Source organism: Ipomoea triloba, chromosome 1 (assembly GCF_003576645.1).
Source record: "Ipomoea triloba cultivar NCNSP0323 chromosome 1, ASM357664v1".
Classification (NCBI taxonomy): Eukaryota; Viridiplantae; Streptophyta; class Magnoliopsida; order Solanales; family Convolvulaceae; genus Ipomoea; species Ipomoea triloba.
The window spans coordinates 32,031,591-32,051,417 of record NC_044916.1 but is presented as its reverse complement, the minus strand read 5'-3'; the positions used below and the strand labels follow the sequence as shown (position 1 = coordinate 32,051,417).

General features: G+C 33.0%; 3 protein-coding genes across 3 annotated transcripts; 2 read left to right on the top strand and 1 right to left on the bottom strand.

Moving 5' to 3' along the window:
• Nucleotides 1-1,766: 1,766 nt before the first annotated feature.
• LOC115999073 (B-box zinc finger protein 24-like) lies at nt 1,767-3,850 on the top strand. Its single transcript, XM_031238834.1, has 3 exons — nt 1,767-2,176; nt 3,033-3,341; nt 3,453-3,850. Exons 1-3 carry the CDS (start codon nt 1,994-1,996, stop codon nt 3,654-3,656), a joined length of 696 nt encoding a protein of 231 aa, XP_031094694.1. The 5' UTR covers nt 1,767-1,993; the 3' UTR covers nt 3,657-3,850.
• A 1,016-nt stretch (nt 3,851-4,866) lies between these two features.
• Nucleotides 4,867-11,032, top strand: LOC116014254. The gene is made up of 7 exons (XM_031254280.1): nt 4,867-4,990; nt 5,257-5,366; nt 6,274-6,423; nt 6,540-6,763; nt 9,034-9,144; nt 9,690-9,740; nt 10,614-11,032. The coding sequence occupies exons 1-7, from the start codon at nt 4,894-4,896 to the stop codon at nt 10,771-10,773; spliced, it is 903 nt and encodes a 300-aa protein (XP_031110140.1). The 5' UTR covers nt 4,867-4,893; the 3' UTR covers nt 10,774-11,032.
• Nucleotides 11,033-11,741: 709 nt separating this feature from the next.
• Nucleotides 11,742-14,620, bottom strand: LOC116030853 (fructokinase-2). Its single transcript, XM_031273208.1, has 4 exons — nt 14,112-14,620; nt 12,699-13,031; nt 12,212-12,328; nt 11,742-12,073 (listed from the first exon to the last, which is right to left on the bottom strand). Exons 1-4 carry the CDS (start codon nt 14,511-14,513, stop codon nt 11,951-11,953), a joined length of 975 nt encoding a protein of 324 aa, XP_031129068.1. The 5' UTR covers nt 14,514-14,620; the 3' UTR covers nt 11,742-11,950.
• Between the last annotated feature and the right edge of the window lie 5,207 nt (nt 14,621-19,827).

The following is a 19,827-nucleotide window of genomic DNA, read 5'->3' as shown; positions in this document are numbered from 1 at the left end:
CCAACAATGTAATCCTAACTTGCAGCCTAGAAAATTTAAATAAAGGGAATGGTTTTGGGATAGCACAACTAGCGTAGCTAAATCCATTACAACTAACAATGCAATGCTATCCAAAGTACAACTTAAGTATTTTGGATGTTCACTTTTAGATAATATATACCTATCGATGAATCTTCAATATACAAAAAGAGATTAATCACTACTACCCAAACCAGGCAAACTTGTTCTATTAAAGTTTGAAAGGATTGGGCCAAAAATACACAACTTGTTACCATACCTAACTACCCCACCCTATACTCCACACTAGGGCGCAATCTTTCGAGATATCTAGCTATCCCAAGACTAATTTCATCCTATAACTAAGGATTGTTAATTGCTTTTCGATCTTAAAACTTATGTGCATCATAACTATAGTGTGTGGTAAAATGTATGAATATAATGATCGTTAAACATGCTACCTTGAAAGCTGATGAAATAACATTGTTTCGAACCAAGTTTCACGATATACTGATTATCTTCTTTACACAATGTTGTTATTTAGTTTTAGGTTATCCAGATTCTAAGCAATGTTGTTAGGACTTTATATTAGGACTTATGATGCACAGGCTGTAGCCAACACAAAAATTCCAAAGTTTTGACAATAATGTGTGCCACATTTTTCTGGATGGCCCAGGATGCAACTCAACCGCATATTTGAATGAGGTGCTTCTCACACACAACTCGCATACTTGTGTCTCCAGGATATCCCAATGTTGTCCCAGAGGTCAATCGGATAAATAAGTGGCATCAAGGTAGAAATTTAAGGTTGGATCTCTTGTGAATAGTAATTGAGGCACTAGACCTTTTATTTAGGTTTAGCTTGTGGACCTTGTTTTTTGGATGGATTTAATTTTTGTTTAAATATTGAATAAAGCAACTGTGTGTAACTGTATGATCCATATTATATGATGTGTGTTTTATCTATTGCACATATATCACATAAGTAATGGTAAGATCACAATATTTGATTTGTCAGGATAAGTCCATATTACTGCCTGGGTAAGTGCACTTACATAAACCTCTCCTACATATTTATATTAAAAAGAAAAAAAAAAAGAAATAACCAAACTTGTCTAGAACTCAATTAGCCACGACCCAAACATGTTCTATTATAAGAGGGTTTGATACCTGAAAATACCCAACTTGTCACCGTCCCTAACTACCCCACCCTAGAGACTAGGCTCAATCTTTTGAGATATCTCAATGTTAATTCCATCTTAAGGAGTGTCTATTGGTCTTTGATCTTAAAACTTATGTGCAATATGAACACTTGCCCTCCTACAATTGAGCTTTTTAAAAGGGGTTGTAAGATCAAGAATTGGTTCTGCGGTCAGAAGTGTGTGGACCATGTGATCCCAGTTTCAACAATAATGTGCCTAACAATCCATCTTTCAGTGGGCAGTGCTGACACAGCTTGCTCCTCTCAACTGTTGTGCTTAATTGGTCCTGCCCAGACTGAGCAATGGGAAACATCAAACATGTATATGTATTTTCTTGGTTCAGTTCCTACTCCCTTTCTCCCTGTCATTTTCATTAGTAAATGCAAAGGGGGACAGCTGGGCAAGTGGGCACGCAGACATTATTATAAATCTATAGATTTCTCCAAAATCATGTTGGCCGCAAGAACTTAGCGGCCAAAACACAGCCACACATCCCCCCAGGGCCCCACATCCGCTGTGCTGCCTCAACCAGGTTCTAGCATTTGATACTCAAAAATCCAAATCCTTATCTTCTGCTTCCCCTCCACTTCTCCGCCAATCACTCCCTCCTTTCCATATTCCCACTCCTCACATTCCAGATTCTATTCTCTTCCCAGTCCCTCCTATCATTTGATCTGAAATTTTTTGGGGTTTTATTTCCCCCTATCTGTTACTGTTTGTCCTTTCTGTAAACAGGGGTTCTTGAAATTTTATTGTTTTTTGCTTTGTTGGGGGACAAAGATTTTAGAGAGGGGATGAAGATTCAGTGTGATGTGTGTGAGAAAGCATCTGCCACAGTGATTTGCTGTGCAGATGAGGCTGCACTGTGCACACAGTGTGACATAGAAGTTCATGCTGCAAACAAGCTTGCAAGCAAGCACCAGAGGCTTCTTCTTCAGTGCCTCTCCAACAAGCTCCCTCCCTGTGATATTTGCCAAGTAAGTTTTCTTTCTTTCCCCCCTTTTTAAGGGCCTTAAACTGCAGATTATTGCTTGAAGTCAAAGTTCTTTGCTTTTATATAATGGAAGATCTGAGAAATTACATAAGTAGGTTTCATATTCTAGGAAAACCCGCCGTCACTATTCAATGTGTAAATTTCACTTTATGACCGACCATCGGAAGTTAAATCATGCATAGGTTGTCCATGAGTGACGTGTTCAAACTAAGAAGGTTAATAAGTCACTCTTCTTCGGAAACTTGTAATTTTGTGACTATCAATTCAACAATCTGAACAACTAGGTTTAGTCTTCTTGATCTGCTAAATAGATGAAATAGTTCTGTATGAGACAATATCCAGTCAGTGAACAGATCTGACTTGACAAGGAAAAAAATAAAAAAGAAACCCTTTTGACAATGGAAAAGTTGATTTGAAGGATGTTTAGAGTAATGATGGCTAAAACTTTTGTGAATAACTCCAAAGTTTGCAGCTTTACATGTAATCATTCATATGATCACTCTGTGAATTCACACTTCTTGTATAGTTAGTTGATCACAGTACTGAAGCTCTATATTTTTACAGCAGTAATAATTATAAAAAATAACAATAAGCCTCTTCGTTTTCCACTGTTTTGCTTTAGGCTTTTGGATTGTGTGAGTATGTTTACCTAAAGGCTATTGTGGTATGTGCAATTATCTGTCTGAAATATGGGAAAATCTTAATCCAGTGCTTGTGAATGAAAATGATGAAAAGAAACATTTCTTCATTTACCTTAATGGTAAAGGACTTCCCAGTCCACTAACTGTTTATCAAGTTGATTCTGAACACGCCATGGCTCGGGCTCATCCTGTTTGCAGGAGAAAGCGGCATTCATTTTCTGTGTCGAGGACAGAGCTCTCTTCTGCAAGGAATGCGATGAGCCAATTCATTCTGCCAACAGCCTCGCTGCAAACCACCAGCGATTTCTAGCCACAGGAATTCGAGTAGCACTGAGTTCCAGTTGTAAGAAGGACGCTCCAAACGCACAATTGGAGCCACAGCCACCGAAACCAAACTCACAGCAGATCACTGTTAAAACGCCTTCTCAACAATTGTCTGGCATCACGTCGCCTTCTTGGGCCGTTGATGACCTACTTGGATTTTCTGACTATGAATCCTCAGAGAAGGTAATGGTTAAACCACTCTGTTGCTATCTATGAATCTATCTGCTACTAAACTGTATGTTTTGTGTGGCATTTGTTGAATACCAATGGCTTACCTTGTAGCGATTTGTGCAGAAGGAGCAGCTTGAGCTCGGTGAGCTCGAATGGTTAAAAGATATCGGTCTGTTTGGAGAACATGAAGTCCCCGAGCTCTCTGTAGCTCCTCAGCCTAGCCACGCGAGCATGAACAAGTCAGCCAAATTCTACATGCCTCACAAGAAGGCGAGGATTGATGTCCCAGACGACGATGAGTTCTTTACTGTCCCTGATCTCGGTTGAATCTCGGGACAATGGAGCCTTCATTCTACTAATACATGTTAGCAGTGGTTGAACTGTGGTAGCTACACTATGACATAGACATACTATATCTGTGTAAAATGTGTACATCTGCTTCTCTGTAATAGATCATCATCACTGCACTTTCAGTATCAGATTCTCCCTAGCTAAGCTAAATCTGGTAATTTGGGTGGCAATTTCTTTCTTGATTTGTTTCATTTTCATGTTTCTCCTCTTCTGCTGCACTTTACACCAGTCCAGCACCTATTCAACAGCTCATTGCCTTATAAAAAACGTTTTCGCTACTCGAGAATATGCAAGTGGTAAATCTTGCTCTTGTATAGTAACCTGCAAATCATATAAGAGAAGTAAATCATACTATATATGAGAGTTGAAGACCAGATGTGACGAATTCGACTGAGAGAGTTCGACTGAGAGGGTGTTAAGTTAGAGTTCGACTGAGAGGGTGTTAAGTTATAAAGTTTTCAATTGACTAATTACTGAATCGATGCATGAAAATTAACTTTATAATGAATAGTGGATTTGATGCACAAGACCTATATTTCCTTTGATTTATTATGTTTTGTTTGTTATTATATTTAATATAAGTCAAAATTAATCAAATTTTGTTGAGACCGGATCAAGCCATAGGCTCCTAGGAATCCTAGCCCATCCTTGTGTCTACCTTTAGATACAATAATGTTGGATTAACATTCTCCTTTGTCTCTATGTTCCATTCTCCTTTGTCTCTACGTTCCATAGGACACAATAATGAGTGGATGGACAATAGTTGATATTGTTGTGAATAATAATAAAATAATAATAATGAGATGGAAAAGAACAGTGGAATGGGCCAAGAAAGTCAATACTCCATCATCATGTTCAATTCAAGGATTTTCCCTCAAGGAAAAACACAAATGTATAATATGAGCACAAGGTGCTTGACACATTATTATTATTATTATATTGTATGTTTTTTGTTGTAAAATGTTGTTCCTATAGGTTTTTTTTCCTTGAACCTCAAACCTGTAACATTACTCGAGGGCGTACATTGTGAATAAAGTGTAATTGAAATATAGAGAAGTTTAGGGTCATATATGTAATTACAAAAAGTATGAGGGTAAAGTAAAATTATTATAATGTTTGAGGTTTGGAGTGTAATTTGGGGAAGTTGGAATTTAGGAAGTCCCTTTTTTATGAGTTTGTGATTTCTTTGTGGACTGGAAATTGGAATATTGAAATGGCGGAGGCAGAGGAAATAGTGAGGGTGTTGGAATCTTGTTTGTCCCAAATCAAATGGCGCCTCAAGCTTTCTTCTAAGCGTCGCCTTGAAACTGGTTCTTTCTTTATTGCTCTCTCTGCTTTGATTTATACTGTGGAAGTAGTAACTAACTAATCGAATCTCATGTATATCTGCGTTTCATTATTTTAATTGTGCTAATGAAACTTTTGAGCACTCCAGTGTTGTTGATAATTCGGAAAAAGGAAGGATTCTTATTACGTTTGTATAGACTGTAGTGTGGAGAGAATACTTTATCCATCCATGGTAGGAACTTTGATTTTTCTGTGAGCTAAACATTGATGAATTCAAAAATATGGGCAGACATTTTGGCCTTGTGCACTGAGATGCGACCAGTTGTAATGGTGGACTATGGTGGAAAGATGCCAGAACTGCAAGATCGGCTCTGTGCATTTCTCAAACACTGCAGAAATGTTGGTATCTTCTCATTAGTTTAGAACTCAGTGTTCCCTCCTAGTATGATAAAGCTTGAGCTAACTTGAAGGAAATGAACAACATCCTAGTAAACTATTATGGAGTAGCTTTTAATGCATTTTTATAAACTGTTTTGCTCTTGCATATGCACAAGTATTCACCATATATAGAAAAGGCCTTGAGGTCCCAAATATGTATTAATAACCTTAAAATTCACAAGGGAGGTGAGTATATGGCCCTTACCTCCCGTCTTTAGAAACGATTACAAGAAAGCTTAAAAGGAGGCAAAAGCACTTAAAGAGTTAGAGAAACATATCAAAGATGGAGTTTTCATTACATCTAAATCATAAAACCTTAGCATAAGTGTTGGAGGTGATCAAAAGATAACAAGAGCTGGTCTAGACTTTGTACACTCCATTACCAAGAAATTCATGACCTATATTAACTACGTTGTTGCGATGGAGGACTTCTTGAATGATGTTAGAGTAGGCTCTACGCTTACCTACCACCTCAAACAATTTCTCATAGTAATACAGAAATTTCCAGCAATGATTCCCTGCAATCTATTTCTAGAAGTCTAGAACAATGGTTTGGATCCCATTCTGCCACATTGTTTGTAATTCCTTATGAATTCCCTGCAAGTATGTTTGAACCAGTAGAGCTGCAAAATGATCCTTTAAATATCAGTATGAACACTTTAAGAAAACTGTATTCATCTGTTGAATGTAACCTGATACCCAAATTTGTTTGACACTGTTGACATTGATTTTCAACACTAACATTATTCTGATAGATATTGTTTTTGGCTGCCCTCTCCATCCTTTCAATATAGCAGTATCTATCTAATCTTTCTAATGTTGTTGTCTTCTCACCAAGATGGCACTGATATATGCCTATGATTTTCAGGAGTCTTCAGCATTTGAATTCCTTCAGGTTATGGTTATTGAAGATATGATATATCTGATTCATCTTAGAGCATTTGAGGAATTTGTTAAATTGAGTTTGAACTTGGAAAGAGAATTTCTCTTTATAGATCTTGAACATGATCCTCCAGAGGTTGTCTTTTGTCTCTTCTCTTTTATTTATTTTGTTTATATGTATATTTTGGGGGGCAAGGGAGGGATTGAGTGTTTGTACTGTACATAATTAAAGCTTTTGAATTGTTACTTAAGATGATAACAAGAGCTGAGGAGAGCCCTGCAATTGTGGAGCTTGTGCTGGCACAGAAACTATTTTCATCGCTCTTTTCTGAAGGAAAAATAAATAGTAATCATTTAGGACATTGTAGTACTGATATTACAGCAAATAATAAGCCAACTAGTTCACAGTCCTCCGATTTTATTGATCTCAGTAACTGCATTAAAGAAACTGAGGTCACAATACCAACTCTCAATGGGTAACTTCTCTCTCTCTCTCTCTCTCTCTCTCGTGCAATTGCTGTTTATAGTGGATTTCTGTTAGTAGTAGATGCATAACCCCTATTATATATCCAGCCATCCAGGAAAAAATGGACTTTATAATAAATCCTATGTGAGGTCTCACGTACAGGCTATCTAGAATCCAAGTCCTGGACTATGGTTTTGATTATTTTATGAGATAATTCTATTTTTATGATGTGTAGAAATAATTAAAATCTCATATATTTCTTGGAACCTTCTCATAACTTCTTATTGTATGTTTTCCTTTTAGTTAACAAATTATATAAATTGGCAGGTACCAAATTTTGACACTTTATGCTGTGTAATTCCCTATACCTGCTGAAACTGAAGATTACAAGTTTAATAGAATGACTTTTCCATACATTATTTCTGGAAATTTACTGATCAAGCGACCTTGTCACATAACCAGACCAGACACTTAATACCCAACTCTGAGTAACATAGTTTGTTGGCGACTTTTGTCTCCATAGCTTTAAGGGCTATAGGTCATATTTTGCTTGTTGGTGACTTTTGTCTTTATTCTTTTTGACAAGTCAGTTTTCCTAATTAATCCAGTTTTTTTTTTTTTTTTTTTTTTTTTTTTTTTTTTTTATTTTTTTTTTTTTTTTTTTTCCATTTTTTTTTTTTTTTTTTTTCCATTTTTTTTTTTTTTTTTTTTCCATTTTTTTTTTTTTTTTTTTTCCATTTTTTTTTTTTTTTTTTTTCCATTTTTTTTTTTTTTTTTTTTCCATTTTTTTTTTTTTTTTTTTTCCATTTTTTTTTTTTTTTTTTTTCCATTTTTTTTTTTTTTTTTTTTCCATTTTTTTTTTTTTTTTTTTTCCATTTTTTTTTTTTTTTTTTTTCCATTTTTTTTTTTTTTTTTTTTCCATTTTTTTTTTTTTTTTTTTTCCATTTTTTTTTTTTTTTTTTTTCCATTTTTTTTTTTTTTTTTTTTCCATTTTTTTTTTTTTTTTTTTTCCATTTTTTTTTTTTTTTTTTTTCCATTTTTTTTTTTTTTTTTTTTCCATTTTTTTTTTTTTTTTTTTTCCATTTTTTTTTTTTTTTTTTTTCCATTTTTTTTTTTTTTTTTTTTCCATTTTTTTTTTTTTTTTTTTTCCATTTTTTTTTTTTTTTTTTTTCCATTTTTTTTTTTTTTTTTTTTCCATTTTTTTTTTTTTTTTTTTTCCATTTTTTTTTTTTTTTTTTTTCCATTTTTTTTTTTTTTTTTTTTCCATTTTTTTTTTTTTTTTTTTTCCATTTTTTTTTTTTTTTTTTTTCCATTTTTTTTTTTTTTTTTTTTCCATTTTTTTTTTTTTTTTTTTTCCATTTTTTTTTTTTTTTTTTTTCCATTTTTTTTTTTTTTTTTTTTCCATTTTTTTTTTTTTTTTTTTTCCATTTTTTTTTTTTTTTTTTTTCCATTTTTTTTTTTTTTTTTTTTCCATTTTTTTTTTTTTTTTTTTTCCATTTTTTTTTTTTTTTTTTTTCCATTTTTTTTTTTTTTTTTTTTCCATTTTTTTTTTTTTTTTTTTTCCATTTTTTTTTTTTTTTTTTTTCCATTTTTTTTTTTTTTTTTTTTCCATTTTTTTTTTTTTTTTTTTTCCATTTTTTTTTTTTTTTTTTTTCCATTTTTTTTTTTTTTTTTTTTCCATTTTTTTTTTTTTTTTTTTTCCATTTTTTTTTTTTTTTTTTTTCCATTTTTTTTTTTTTTTTTTTTCCATTTTTTTTTTTTTTTTTTTTCCATTTTTTTTTTTTTTTTTTTTCCATTTTTTTTTTTTTTTTTTTTCCATTTTTTTTTTTTTTTTTTTTCCATTTTTTTTTTTTTTTTTTTTCCATTTTTTTTTTTTTTTTTTTTCCATTTTTTTTTTTTTTTTTTTTCCATTTTTTTTTTTTTTTTTTTTCCATTTTTTTTTTTTTTTTTTTTCCATTTTTTTTTTTTTTTTTTTTCCATTTTTTTTTTTTTTTTTTTTCCATTTTTTTTTTTTTTTTTTTTCCATTTTTTTTTTTTTTTTTTTTCCATTTTTTTTTTTTTTTTTTTTCCATTTTTTTTTTTTTTTTTTTTCCATTTTTTTTTTTTTTTTTTTTCCATTTTTTTTTTTTTTTTTTTTCCATTTTTTTTTTTTTTTTTTTTCCATTTTTTTTTTTTTTTTTTTTCCATTTTTTTTTTTTTTTTTTTTCCATTTTTTTTTTTTTTTTTTTTCCATTTTTTTTTTTTTTTTTTTTCCCTTTTTTTTTTTTTTTTTTTTTGCAGATGGCTTCTTGGCTATCCGGTAGTATACCTTTTTGGCAAGGATCACATTCAAGATGCCATATATAATCTCTCCACCAAGTCACTCCATCTCTTCCAAATTCTAGTCTGCAGGTTAGTTCAGGTTTTAATAAAATTTTAAAGATGATTTCCAGGATTTTAAATCAACAATTTGGTTTTAAATTTTCAATATACCTTTTTATCTAGAACTGCTAAAGTGGCACATAGGAGAAATGGAAATATTAAAGAAACTTTCTTCCTTGAGATAAGAAGTGAATTTTGAATATTGGCACACAGGAGAGATGGAAAATAAAAAGATTATTTCTCCCTCAAGATAATTAATGATTTGGGTATACCTATTTATGCATGAAGAATTGCATTGAGATGTGGAAAACATCAAATAAAATAGTACTACGTAACTTATTAGGGTGCCATTTGCCCATTTTCATTAAGACACTACCATGCCCCCTGGAGGGGGGAGGGAGTTTGGTTAATCTTCACTGGCAGAGTCTAGCTCATATTTGATACCTTCTTAGCTCATATCGTAAGATATCTGGTGCCAGCTTTATTTGGACTTCATTCAGTTGTTAAAGGCTTAAAGCAATGACTTATCATCCCTGAGGCTTAGTTTGCTGACTGCCAAACTTATAATTTTCCAGAAATGGTGCACACAATGATCGATCTCAATCTCAAAAAGAAGAACTGTTGAGGTAACATTAATATGTTTTTTGACTTTATTTCAAACTGTGCACAACAAATTAAATTTATTAGGATGATTTTCCAGTTTCTTCCTTCCTCTGATGTTTGTACTGTGCTGGCTTCTTTAATTTAGTTCAAGACTTCTTGTATACCATCACACAATTACTGTTTTTCTGTGTGTTTTTGTCTTCTTTTTCTTGTTTTGAACCCTCACCAGAACATTTCTGCTGACAGAGTAACAGAACTTTAGATTCTTGGCCATTTATATATTTATATAGCCATATTACCCATATAGGGGTTCTGTTTGATATCTGGCTAGCAAGCAGCTAATACAACTTGTAAGGTTTGACTGTTGTTTTAGGCTTTTAGCTAAACTATTATTGTTAGTTAATTAATGATTAACAACTAACAAACTTTTAGACTCATGATTGAAGTCTGAACTCGTAACACTTCCTAACTCATCTACTTTTTGTTTGTACGTAATCTATTCTTTCTTAATAAAATTTTAAACAAACATAATAAGTCTGCTAAAACATTAATACCTTGAGCCACACAAGCCAAGAAACATGGTTTTTCATGTTTATTTTATATATATATATGCAAATTGGTACTTGTAGTTACAGAAGCAATCTAATTTTCTAAGTTGATTTTTGAGGCCATGTCTGCGGCTGTTAGTCAATACTTGTGCTTATAGTTGCTTCTTTATGTTTTAGAGAAATATTGTACATGCATATATTTATAGACACACAATACTTATCAAACCCCAAAAATATGTTCATCAGCTCTTCAGTTTTGAATAGCTATATTTCATGTAAAACTGGGTTGAGTGGGTTACTATATCATCAACTTAGAACAGTTTGTGTTGATTCTCCAATTATCAACAGTTTCTCCGTTCCTTATGAATTGAGCTTGGAGGGGAACGATGAACCATGGGCACAGGCGTTTTTGGCACACATGCAAGCAGGGCTAAAGAAATGCGACCAAGTTTGGTCTTCCCTAAGGATGGAGGTTGTTGGTTGCTATCCACAAGCGATTGCGTTTTAGTATCAATTTGTAAGTAGCTCCTAAATGTGATTACTAGCTACAAAATTTAGACAAGTGAAATGCAGGTAAATGTTTCTTTTCTTGCATGGGCACTGATCAGAATTTTTCACTGACCTAATATATAGAAGGGTAATGAGTTTGGGATTCTACCCTAGTAGTCATCTCTGCCCAATGGAATTAGAAAAGTATTAAGTTTTTGTCCACTCACATGTTTCAGATCCTAAATTGCCTAATTGTTGCTATTATATATATGAAAGGATGAAAGGATTAGTACATAAGGTTGATGGGTATATATGTGTCCAAAAATAAATATTTTCTATTCTTTGAGCAAAGAATTGCAATTTCCAAAATATTCTCATTCCACCCTTCACCTAAATGCAAGTATCATTTTCTATTGGGTTCAAATCTCAAGGACCATGGATTTAGTCCTGTGAGCATATATGTACAAACATTCAGAGGCATGAACAATTGAGATACATCTTGCAATTTACCTCCATCAATTTCTAGAGTAGGGGTCGACCCTTATATTTTAAATTTAAGCTCAAGTATCATTTTCTATTTCCTACAATTTCTAGAGTAGGGGTCGACCCTTATATTTTAAATTTAAGCTCAAGTATCATTTTCTATTTCCTAATAGAGTCTTACTATTTGATAACACTAATAAATTTCATTTTCTATTTCCTAATAGAGTCTTACTATTTGAATTTTATTTTCTATTTCCTAATAGAGTCTTACTATTTGATCATTTGATCACACTTTGACGTGTTCCTAATAGAGTCTTACTATTTCATCACAATTTGACATGAGATTTGAAATATTACCCAATATGACAACCGACTATTAATGGTTAACGATAATTAACATTTTTTTTTATATGTTATCCAAAGTAAAATCTTGTCATTCACCCACAGCAATTTCCTTCCTAATAAGCTAGAAGACTAACAGTCAAATTTTGGCCTGAATTCAAATTAAACATCACAGTAGCAATTTCCCATCTTCTTTGATGAAACAAACCACAAAACTCGTTTATTAATAATTGCTTTGTGCAATCCCTCCATTACAAGCAAATGAAAACAAAATCCCAAACTTTGGAAAAGATGAACAGAACCTAATACAACTAGTGCTGGTAAGAAAATCAATGGAAGGAAAGGCATGATGTAAACCCTGCTGCTTAAGTTCAGTTGAGAAGAGCGAGGGCATCTGCTTCGGTGGGAAGGGCAGGGATTGCTCCTTTTTTGGTAGTTGTGATGGCTCCACAAGCACATGCAAATCGAAGTACTTGCTTCAATCTCGCCTCATCCTGCAATCAATCCCATTCACACTTGGTTATTCCCCAACTGTTGTTGAGCTTTAATATAATCAACAAGTGCCGTTCTGTTGAAATCTTGCTGCAACAGCAACATACAACCTACTCGATGGCAATTGATCAACTACTTACCTCAATTATGGAGCAGTCATCAACAATCTTGCACAAAAGGGCACCGACAAAGGAATCACCAGCTCCCGTTGTGTCAACTGTCTTGACGTGAAAAGCTTCAACAGATCCCTTGAAGCTCTACGCACCAAAACAAGGAAATGTTGAACATTGAGGCAGATCAAATGACATATAATTAGTATAATTAAACACTTTCCCTCTGTTTCGAGAATAAAATGTGGTTCAGAGATCCATTTTAACATATAATTTAGCATAATTTATGTTAACCTTTTAAAAACTGAAAGGTTAATGGATAATAAAAATAATACAAAGAGACAATGCATAGTGGGGCAAATGATGTAAAAGTGATGCAGGTTAGCCCACAAGGTACGACTTTAGTTTCACATACAATTCCTGGGTGTGGCCGGGTTGTTCCTTTCTTTTAATTACCAATAACTACTGCTTTACAGCTATTGTGTTCAGAATCGAATAACAATCATTGAATTCATACCTTGGTGTAATATCTGCAACCCTTTTCACCAAGGGTCACGAGGAGGAGTTTCAGGTTGGGGTGCCACAGGGACAAAGCGGACTCATCATCAATCTTGTCACAGCCAGTAAGGAATTCCAGCTCAACGTCGCTGACCTTGATCACATCTGCCTTATCCCATATGCTCATGATCTGCTCGCGTGCCTCCTCAGGTGACGGCCACAATGGCAGCCTGAGGTTGGGGTCATAGGAAAGCAAAGCTCCGGCTTCTTTTGCAGCTTCCATTGCCTTCAGATGAGCTGATCTGCATGGCTCCACGATCAAGCTTATTGATCCGTAGTGGAAAACCTTGGCCTAGAGAAAATAACCAACTTGTTATTATCACTTCACTGCATAATGGAAGTGCAATCATCAAAAGTACTCAAGAACAGAGACTAAATAAAGTCCCCCCATTGATCCAAACATCAAAACTCAAGAATGCAATATAATACTAGTAATCTGTTTCTGGCTTGCTTGGCATCCCAAGATCAATAAATCAAAGAGATCTGAGGTCGAATATGCATATTTGATCACTTTGACAGTGAAAATGAGGTGAGTTTCTACCAGGTGGTTGCAGGGTAAAATGTGAACCATGTGCATCCTAAGAATTAGGTGGTCCAGGGGTTACAAATAAAAATGATTTATCACCAAATATGGACCCCATGCAACACCCGTTTCATTAAATGAACAAAAAAATTGTTGAGATCTGCAATAGGCCCATTTTGACAAATGAATTCACGATTCTGATCTGACCTAAGAAATCAAGAAATGCAGCAATTTATGAAATTGGGGTTTTCTTTAACAATTCCAGCACTCAAATCTTTGCATTGAAACTCATTCTCAAATCCCTTTCAATAAAATCAATTCTTGGAATGATCTCAACATATAGCATGTTAAATGGACCAAACTCGAAAAGCATAAAGAAAAAGTTCCCAAATTTTAAATGGAAAATTATTTCCCTGGCCTATATGCTACCAGATTCCAAGATACCGACCCGTAAACCCAGACAAAAGATATTCAATCTTGCCCGCGGGCCTACCGCAACAGTAGCTTGAATCACTGAATCTAAAAAGGCCATGGCGGCGCACGCGCCGCCGCCGGAACAGGACATATCGTGCCAGATCTTAATAGTAGTTATAAACGCTGGCAATAAAGAATTCCTTTTGACTAAATTGAACCTTTTCCTCTCACAATAACCCCAAAATCGTTCTAAATGAGCTGTAACAATGGCGTGAATCATTACAATCCACGCCATTCTCGTTGATAAAGCAGAGCATAAAAAAACAAAAAGAAAAGAAAAATTAAATGTAAAGATTTCAATTTGTCACGCGCTTTCTATGCAACCAAACGAGATTTAGAAAAATCGGAAACAAGATTGACGAGGACGTCACTCACAGATCTAATGAGCTCCAGATTCAACTCGTCCGGGGTCAACAGCATATCGGCGCTGGGGTTCCTGTAGAACATGAACTCGCGCTCCCCGTCGGCGCGTAGAGTCACGAACGCCAGGGCGGTCCTGGCGCCCTTGTCGAAGTTGATCCCGTCGGCGCGTACCCCATTCTCCTTCAGGATTCCGGCCAGCATGTGCCCGAACTCGTCGTCGCCGAGCTTCCCGACGAACGCGGCCTTCCCGCCCAGCCTCGCAACCGCTATAGCCACGTTGGCCGGAGCACCGCCCGGAGCCTTCAAGAAACCCGGCGCCTCCGCCAGAGACACGCCGGAAACTGTCGGCACGAAGTCGATCAGCATCTCCCCGAAACTGACGATCAAACTTGATGTTCCACCGTTCACGGCCATGACGACGATATACAAAGATTATACACGTACAGAAATGTGTATATATATAAATATATGTATGTATATAGATGTAGAGAGAGAGAGAGAGAGATAGAGGAGAAGAAGGAGAGGAAAGCAGAGAGTTTTGAGGGGGTTTATATAGGAGGTGTAAGATCCAAGGGACGGTAGACTAGTCATCTGCAAGTAAATATGGAAATAACGTTGATTAATCAATTACTATTTAATTTATTGATATTTATTCTACAAAAAAAAAAGAGAATATTTTTTAGGATAAAGAAAAAAAGATTTTAATAAACATTTATTTATAAATCTGCAACATATGACACTAAATAGTAATAATATTATAGAGATTTAGTGGATCCAATCTTTAATATTATGTTTAATTCGCACAATAAGTCTAAAAATGATTTGCAAGGAGAATAGTTATTTTAGTCCCACACTGTTGTTGCTGGTGAGATTGGATTATGATCTTTTTTTAAACTCTACCATTAATTAAGCTAGATTTTGTGGTTTAGTAACACTAAGTTATTCTTTCATGGGATGTTATGTGTTCGAGCCTCACTATTTTAATTAATAAATTATAAAACATTATTTTTAATAGAATGTCATCCAAACCAAACCGCTAAATTTCTTTTGTATCTATGAACTAGAATTACTATTTTAGTGTTGATTTGAAAACCAAAAGTAGATGTATCACCAACTGAAAGATTTATATTTTTGATAATATATATTTGTTGTGAATTGAGCCATTTCTTCACGTGAATCTTTTTATTATTAAATTTTTTAAAAGTTGAAAAGATTTGAGGTAATTAACTTCATATCCACTTGGACTCCATATTATTATATTTTATAATATTATTATATATTTCTTCCAAATTACGGAGTAAATGGTAGTCTGCATTGAACTTTATTTTAATTTAATATCATGTTTTCTATTTTTTTTAAAACTTAAGTGATTTCAGATTCGCCAAATTAATCTTAAGCCAACAGAATCCCGCACCCTAGAGGCTAGAGTCACTGCGGAGGTAAATTGCGAGTCGCACAATCAGTACACCATGTCAAATCTTAGTCTTCATTTGCACATAAAGAATTAAATTCAGACATTTGAGTATCATTGACATTTAAAAAAAATCCATTATTCTCAACTAATTTATTATGCAGCATATTACATTTATAACTTTAATTAACAGGAAATATGGTATAATAAAAATATGGTATAATAAAAATACAAGTAATAAATATATTATTAAAATTTAATAAATATGACGCACTTTCTTTATGAATATAGTGTTAAATATGACTTCAAAATCTTATCGCATTCCATTGAAATGTGGCATGGATCTTGCGTCACCTTTACAGGATGTAAACGTGGACCCCACATCATTACAATACAACTATATAAGAAGTCAATAACACGCCAAACTCCTTAAAAAAAAAACATCTTTTGTTTTTTGAAAACTTAAAAAAAAAAAAAAAATTAGACTGATTAAGTAAATTAATTGATTGATTGATTAAGTAAATTAATGCTTTTATTGGATCTGTAAAAATTAGACTTAATGTCATAAGTTTGATTCTTGTTAACATTTTATTGATTAATCCCATCATATGTGGTATTTCTAGTGTGATTTACTGGCTATTATACATAAAAAAATTTACTATGTGCACTCCATTCAATATTAGTTCCCTTGTCACCCAATAATAATAATAATAATATGCCAACGTTATTTAAAAGTTTTTAATATTCTTAAAACACATTTTGGCCAAAGACCTTGGAGTTTAGTGGCACTCGGTGTCCCAGTTTACACTCCCACATGGATGATGGAGTGGTTCGAGCCTCAGTGGAGGCAACTGTTGACTCTTTGTGTTGACTCTTTGTGCTTTAGGTTGAGAAAGTGACTCTTTGTGTTGACTCTTTGTGCTTCAGGTTGAGAAAGTAGCTATGAACTACATTGTAACAGAGTCAGTAATACTAAAAAAAAAACACACACATTTTGTTGCATACTTTTATTGATTGATTTGGTAAATAAATGTTGTGATCGGATTTTTTTTTTTTGAGTACTAATGACTATTACAATGTAGTATCTGTTTTAATATTCTTAAAACACGTTTTAGCCAAAGAATTTGTGGTCTAGTGGCACTCGGTGTCCCGGTTTACACTCTCACATGGATGATGAGAGTGAGTTCGAGCTTCAGTAGAGGCAACTATTGACTTTTTGTGCCTTCACTAACTGATACACTACATTGTAATAGAGTCAGTAGTACTAAAAAAAACAAACACAAATTTTGTTGCATACTTTTATTGATTGATTGATTTGGTAAATTAATGTTGTGATCGGATTTTTTTTTTGAGTACTAATGACTCTATTACAATGTAATATCTGTTCATAGCTACTTTCTCAACCTATTGAGATACAAAGAGTAAAAATTCAACAATTAACTACACTGAGACTCAAACCTTCTCCCTAGCTCCCATGTTGTTGAAATGTATACAAGGTGCCACTAAACCACAAGGTCTTTGACTAATAAATTTGTGTTTAGTATTTATAAGTTTTGTACAATATTTACCAAATTAAATAATTTATTTTTATTGTCAATTTTTTTTACCAATAACAATTGGTAATAATAAGGAGAAAAAAAAAACATATGAATTGCAATGCTAGGTGAGCTGTCAATAATTATGTTTGTTAGCAAATCATGGTGTCAACAAATCGTTGTCTCTAATCAGCATAAATATTTAGGTTGCTCAAAATATTGTAATGTTGCTTGTATGAAAAGTTTTTTTTTTTCTCCAAATTTTTATATTATGTGATATAATTTCAAATAATTAACTCGTAATTGTGTCAATTAATTTATAAATAACTATTAAATATATTGGTGTGTGAGATTAATGATTCAATACAACCATTTAGAACTTAATTAGTAGTTTTAAGTGAGATCAGACGACTTTTACTTCTTAAGTGTAATTGATATAGATACGAATGAAACAACACAATATAATAGAATGATAATATGATAGTTTTATTTATACTGTTAATCACTTAAGTTTATTGAATATAATGATTGTTGAATATGTTGAATAGCGAAGAGTATTTGGAGTACAATACGCAAGAGTGAAAAAGCTTGAACCCCTCATTAAACTTTAAGATGACTATTCATACAATTAGGTAGTCCTAGTGTCCTACTTGGTCTCTTGTGGGTATCCCAATTAATGAGCATATGTGTTGGCAATTGTACATGTGTAGATTGTGGAGACAAGTAAATTGAGTGATTAATGTAATCTTGGTTGGTGACACATCATTTATTTGTACTTTTTGTACAATTGAATAATTATTTTGACATGAACCACTGTATCAGATGTTTGATTTAGATTAATAATGTATTAATTGGACTCTAACTGATTAATAGAGTCGACTCTTCATTTTGTTGTTGTGTGTTTGTTGATTGTGTGTGCCTGTGTATTGGGGTTCATATTAGGTAGTCTCACTCGACGCTTAGTGGTTGCCCCAAGTAACGAGCATATGTGCTGGCAATTGTACATGACATGCAGACTGTGGAGATGAGTGCGTAAGTTGAGTGATTATTATAGTCTTTGCTGACAATACATAATTTATCTGTACTTTTTGTACAATAGAATGGTTTTCTTAACATGAACCACTTAATAGTTATCTTGCTTAGATTAATCATGGATTCCAACTAATTAATAGAGTCAATTCTTCGTTTTGTTGTTATCTCTTTGTCCCAAGCTAAGTCTAGACTGATTTATCTCTTTTGAGAAGAAAAATATTAACAAAGCAATGGAACTAAATAAGCCCAAATTAAACAAAAATTAAGTGCAACAATGATACAATAGGTGTTGCATTAAAAGTGAAATGATGTCAAATATTATTTTTTTGGTGAAAAAAAAAAAAAGAAGCTCATTGCATTTGAAATGAATCATGAAAGACAAATAAATGATGATAGTTGGTGATTGCGGGGTAGGTCTAGTCAGACCACCAAACCCATTTACATTAATTTAAAATATATTTAGGGGCCATAGGCTGTTTTTGCACACCTTCTTGTAGTTTGATAGCGCCCCATGTATTAATCAACTTCCCACTTGTTTTTTTTTTTTTTTTTTTTTTGTTAATTTTTTTATGACCAATATAATCAGATGACTAAAAGGAAAATAAATCCTTAAACAAAATTATCAATTCTTTTAACTTTATCATGTACACCCTTGTTATCAATGACGATTGGGTCGATTGTTGAGATGATATGACTTGACAAACAACCTTACCTTTTACTAAATAGTTAAGGTATAGGCCTATCATCGACTGTAATAAGCTAAAGATATTCTATATTTTCTTATTAAAAACATTTATTTAAGAATATTCTCATAGCTTACTACATACAATAGAGCAAATTAAATACATATATAATCATATAACTTAAAACATCCATTAACATGCAATCAATTGTACGTTATCAACTTATCACTAACAAAAAAGTAGGGTTTGTAGGATGATGATCATAGCTGCAATGGGAAGTTGGGAAAGTAGTGGGCCGGCTAAGAAGATCAGAGGATTAAAGATGACACCCAACAAGGCCTACAACATCCTTGGACATAGGTTACAGCCCATAATAAAAATTGTTTTCTTAAAGCCACCAAGCCTACACTACAACCACATTAAAATGACCAAATGGTCGGCTCCGGCAAATTATTGCATGGACCATGGTCCACACAGCTGTGTGGATCAAAAATAAAAAGTACATTATTTTTATATTGAATGTACATTATTTTTGTACTGTAGGTACATTATTTGACAGTATATAAAAAATAATGTACCTTCAGTACAAAAATAATGTACCCTAAAATAATGTACCTACAATATAAAAATAATGTACCTTCAGTACAAAAATAATGTACTTTTTATTTTTGGTCCACACAGCTGTGTGGACCATGGTCCATGCAATAATGATTGGTCGGCTCCACCCACCACTTCCTCTTGCCAATTCCTAATAATTTAGGATCCCATACAAAGTCTTCGATAACGTAGCTTAGCCACATTAGTCATTTGTTTATGAATTGAACATTTATATATAGCTTAAGCGTGATGAAACTGTTATGCATGATAAAAGTTTAATCTTGGACTTGATGAATTAACACCGCAATGATTACATTTATAAATCCGAAAGGCGATGAATATTTAGTTCAAATATAGAGATATTCATTTTTTATTAACTCTACGACAATTCCTATCAATTTTGTCATATTTGATAGTTTCACAAAATTTCAAGTTCTACTTTTCGTGAAAGTTATCTATTAATCTTTCAC